A 5381-nucleotide genomic window follows, 5' to 3' on the forward strand; every position below is an offset into this window, starting at 1 on the left:
AGGCTATTAACTAAATCTGCAAAGCAACTACAATGTTTGCCTCTAAAAGTGAGAGGAATAGAAATTTAAGAAGCATAAAATGGAATTAGTCAAGTACAAGTACCTCAAAATTGTACTTTACTTGAGTAAATGTACCTACTTATGTTTTACATACTTTTGGTGTACACCAGAGCCATTGACAGAGATTCTCTATCACTCTGGTGTACACCATAGTGTACACGTCATCTCCACAAGGGGCAGCGTCGAGCCAGCTGAGTGCTACGTCACTTTCCCTCGACGGTCGCAGCAGGAAGACCCTTTACCGGGTGATTTTTGTTGTGGATGACACCTTTCCCCGTCCTTTAGTAGGAAAATGTACTACAAGTTCAGCGGTTTTACCCAGAAACTGACGGGGTCTGCTCCCACGGCCGCCTACAGCCCTCAGGTAAAACCGGGAAGCGGTGTGTCGGTGAGGGACCGAGTCGGTAATCGCCGAGGATGACCTTCATATCGCTGTGTTGAACCATTGTCTCTACTGTAGCTGCCATGTCTTTCAAAACACTTGAAGATATTTAAAGATCTACAGTGCAGTTAGCTAAATCTAAAATATGTGTATTCATTCCTAAACGTGGTGTAGTTTTATTGACGCGTTTTATCTGCTGAAAAATGACCTGTTTACCAATAGTTTCCCGGTCTTAAAACACAGTAACGTTAGTTAAACGCTGCCTTCATCTCAACTTTAAATCAGCTGTGTCGCGTAATGTCATCTGTAGTTTTTTATAAAGCAATCAAACGTTGATAATTTTCTTTCTTTGAAAACTGAATTCCTATTTTTCATCACTACCTTATCACATAACCTTTATTTTAAAAGGTTATGGGAATTTGGCCTTCATGTGACTTTACAACCACTTTGTAAAATCAGTGGCCTCTCAGAGCATCTGCCAGATGTGACCTTTACTGTATGATTACTCCCCTGTTCTTTCCACTGCAGCTTCCTTGTTGTTCTATGGTAGTGGATTAGGCTGCCTGCAAGCTCTCCTGTGTCTCTGTTTGGAAGTCACCTATCCAACATGTATGCTATTTCTTTGCCAGAAGAAAAAAGAGCCTGTAACATAAATATTGTCTTCAGTTGAAGGCAACTAGCCCTTAGTTACTACAAATACTACTATAAAAAGTTTCAGGATTGTATTCCTGAAATTTTTTATACTTTTTTGTTATTTCTTAAATTATAATAATTAAACACACAAAACATATTGAACATACAGGGCTGCCTCTCAACCATGCCTCTACATTGGCTCCCAATAAATAATAACGGCCCATGGCAGAAACTAATTGCTGATCCCTGATGTAATAGAATACCAGCAATTGTTGACGCAGTCTCTTTTTATATCAGCAATAGTAAGGTTGTGGCAACTGCAGCGTTTTCCACTTACTTACTTAATTTCTCAAACTCACTTATACTGAAATTATTAAGTCCTTCCAGGGTCTCCTCACATTTGGAAGATTGATAGAGGCAGGTTGATAGAAAAGTTGTTAGTCTTGTTAAAAAAAACAACAACAGCCAACAACATTCACAATTTCATGCAATGTAGAATTTACACCTGCATGTGTTTAGGTAAAGGTGATGGAACCCCCACCAGACACCCAAAGGCAGCATTTTTGTTTCTTCTCAATTTGCATTTTGCTTAATATCCTTCAGCATCTTGCACTATGTAGCACATGTCCCTCTGTAATTACAAGTCATACATGTGAGGCTACAAAAATGAAAGGGGAATCCTTCTGTGAACAGTGAAGCTAGTGAAGCTTTCTCTTAAATGGCAAGTAAACGTAATCTGCTTTCAGTGCCTCTGCTTTTTATTCATTTCTCCGCTCGCACACTATCTGCCTCCACACATTCTAACAAGGAAGTGAGTCGGTTTCCCAGTGATTTTCAAACCCAAGGTGGGTGAGAAGCTTCCTCCGAGTGAAAGGCTATTAAAGAGGCACACTTGTACTTCATTAACACCACTGTGTACCTTTGGTTTATTTGAACAGCTACTTGAGATGCTCTTTAAAAATCTGAACAGGCACTTACACACTCTCACAAAGGGAGGCATACATTGTGAGATGAGATGATTCATGTACTCATGTAATCCCTTGTATTTATGCAGCAGCGTTGAGTACACTGCCTACAAAGAGTATATGGACTTTTGTTCTACTTGTATATGAAAAGAGTGGTTTCCTAACTCTCAAATAAATCTGAATACAAAATAGCTGCATGATGTGAGAAAAATATCTATTTGCGATTATTTTGACTGATATTGCAATATGATTCATGATATTGGAGGGAATGATCATTTGTGTATCATTCTTATTTTTATTGAAAAATATTACAATTTTAAAAATGTAAATGGTTATGGTGTGATTTTTGCGAGGATCGGTACCAAACAAAGATTGTTTCTTAGTCTTCTGTAGGATACAATTTGTAAGCTGGGACATCTCTGCAGCACCACAATACTTAATTCAGAATGGTTTGACACATATTAAGCCTTCAACAAATATTGTGTACCCCCCCCCGCGATTTGGATATTGCACTAGTCCATATTGCGATTTCGATAAAATTCCGATTAATTATGTAGCCTTAATACAAAGACACGATAGACATATTTTTACATTCAGTTTGATCTACACTTTCCGAGGATATCATTATTTTTTTATGTCCGTCGTAAATAAACGCTACACAAATCCGCTTAGAAAAAAGGTGATTTCATGCATGTGTAACTATGATGTTGAATAGAATTGTGCATTATTGTGACCAGTTGTTTTTTTTGTTTAGGGGCTGAGGCCAGGTGTGCCAGCAGAGGCCCCAGCCATGATCTTTGCCACACCCACCAAGGTGGTGTCAGAGGCTGGGTCCATGGTGGAGTACTTGGGAGCAAACAGGGTTCCTGACCTCCAGAGGCTTTTCCAGGTAATGAAGAACGTAGACTGAAATAGTCTTAAGCGTGATTTATGCTTCTGCGTTAAATCTACGCTGTGGCCACGTACGTAGGTACGTGGAGACGCTGACCCTACGCCGTAGCCTGACGTGCATCTGTGGCTTGGTAGGGTTGCATTTCCCCCCCGACTCATTTCCTGGTTCTCCTTCTCCATAAACAACATGAAATCAAGGAGAGGGTTAACTTTTCCTGCTACAGATTTCCCACCGTGGTCAGAAAGCACAGGGGAGACACTTTGTTTCTCTCACTATAGTCCCTTTCCGACCGGAGGGATTTTTGCAGTTCCTAGAACATAAAATTCCTAGAACCCTTTTTTTCTCCTGTTCCGACTGGACCAATTTAGGGATTATTAAGTTCCTCTGGCCGCAGTTCCTGTAACTCTTTCAGCTCCTACTTCAGGGCAGTGTCTTTTCCCTTGTGGTGGTTAGATGGCTGTGTTTATAATAACAAAAGGTCAGTTCCTATGGCCACTTGGCCAGTGTGAATGCACATGGAAAAACCGGTTTTGGGGGAGAGTAGTTCATAGAACTGTTTAGAAGTGGACTGTTCCTATAACTACGTTCCTGTAACTACTTGGTCGGAAAGAGGCTTATGACTCCAGAGCCGGTACTCGCGCTGAAGCACACACTCCCCACACAGAAATACCTGCTATTCTATTAAAGAGATTGATGCCCACACCAACGCACAAGTATAAACTTCAGGCCACTGACGTAGGCTACGGCGAAAGCTCTTTGTGGAGCCTCCACAAAACATAACAAACATAAATCACGCTTTAGTCCTGACAAGAAGACAGTTCAATTCATTCACAGTGTATCAGCTTTAGTTAATTCAAAGAAATCCTCAGAATGAAGATTCATGACCTGCTAAAGTGGTCAAACGTATCAGTCAAAACACTGAGGATTCTTTAGCTTTAGGGTCTTAATGGCCCCCTGCTTCCGTATTCATCACACGAGAGGCAGTGGAGGAAATAACTATGCGATTGGGCAGAGCAATCACTCAAACAAATGGAAATCACAGTAATGCCTGCTGCAATTTTCTAATTGCTGGAACATTTTTTTGTTAAAGCGGTGTTCCAGACAGACCTGCAACAGGTAATCTGTGTAGAAACTTTGGCCTTCCAAAGCAAATTACACATTGGACATTTCAGTTGTTCCAGTCACAATTTTCAGGGACAATTCTGAAAATGGTTATGTAGAAAAAGCACACTGCAGACACACAGTATCACCATTTTAAATAAACATGCAGACCTGGTTCAAAACCTGGTGTTTTTAAATACGTTACGAAGTAGAGGGAAAAGACATAGATTACAAAGTTATAGGAAAATGGTGTTCTGACCCAAATAATTCACAATGTTCTATCTGACACAGCAAATTGCTGAAAATACTCTGTACTCTCTGTTACATCTTCATCATTTTATTTTTCTCCATTTTTTCTTGCTCTAACTCTCCCTTGCCTTCTCTCCCTCCTCCTGTTTCGTCCTCTCCCAGACGTCAGACGGTATCCCCATTCATTTGAAGCGTGGCGTCCCCGACAGGCTACTGTACCGCACCACCATGGCTCTCACCGTAGGAGGCGCTCTCTACTGTCTGGTGGCTCTTTACTTTGCAGCCCAGCCCAGAAATAAGTGACCAGCACAAAACCCAGGATCTTTCTGTAACATCTCTGACATGTCGCTACTGTAATTCATCGACCCAACGTTCCCAGCCTCCATCTGCCCTCGCCATACCACCTCTTGGGACTCTGATCTCTGTCAGAACATCACACTCAATGATCACAATAATAATGTCTTGTCTTCTTTGTAAAACAAATGTCTAAAATATGAATGAATACATTTTAAGGGGAAACAAAAGTAAAACGTGCTCTGAATTGAAGTCTTGTTTTCCCTGTTTTGTTTGTCTTCAACTTTATATCTTCTATTATGTGTCACTGAAATAACACTCACTGTAGCAGAGGTGTTATTACTGCCAACAAAACAGACAGATCCACAGACATCATGTATGAAACTGTCTATAACAGTTCTTCAGGCCAGGGCCCATTAGCTGAAAATCGAGACAGAGTAGGGACCCCCTACTAAATATATTTTATACATTTCAGTTGCATGTTAAACTGGGCCGGATGGATGAAAATTAATGGATATTATTTTATCATTTATATATAGTGTTTTAATGTTGAATATACATTTTGAAGGCACAATGAATCCTTAAGGTTAACTGTATGGCTACCTTACCTATAGGAAGCTTCAATGTGTAAACGCTTTTTTCTCACAAATATGCCAATTTATCTTTGCTATTATGTTGAATTCATGTTAATGTATATTTTCAGACATATTCAAAAAATATCAAACATCATTTGGCGGCCCCCCTGCACTAACTCTGAGGACCCCCTGTTGAAGACCTCTGGTCTATAGGGTAGAGAGCTTAAATG

The 5381-nt window shown here is 40.3% G+C and overlaps 1 protein-coding gene across 2 annotated transcripts; it reads left to right on the plus strand.

Moving 5' to 3' along the window:
- Positions 1-264: 264 nt before the first annotated feature.
- cox7a2l (cytochrome c oxidase subunit 7A2 like) lies at positions 265-4828 on the plus strand. 2 transcript variants are annotated; one of them, XM_078279565.1, is made up of 3 exons: positions 265-448; positions 2795-2929; positions 4445-4828. In XM_078279565.1, exons 1-3 carry the CDS (start codon positions 353-355, stop codon positions 4583-4585), a joined length of 372 nt encoding a protein of 123 aa, XP_078135691.1. In that variant the 5' UTR covers positions 265-352; the 3' UTR covers positions 4586-4828. The 2 variants fall into 2 exon arrangements, with proteins under 2 accessions (XP_078135691.1, XP_078135692.1); XM_078279566.1 differs by having other exon boundaries at positions 266-424.
- The last annotated feature ends 553 nt before the right edge of the window (positions 4829-5381 follow it).

This window comes from Sander vitreus, chromosome 21 (assembly GCF_031162955.1).
Source record: "Sander vitreus isolate 19-12246 chromosome 21, sanVit1, whole genome shotgun sequence".
NCBI lineage: Eukaryota > Metazoa > Chordata > Actinopteri > Perciformes > Percidae > Sander > Sander vitreus.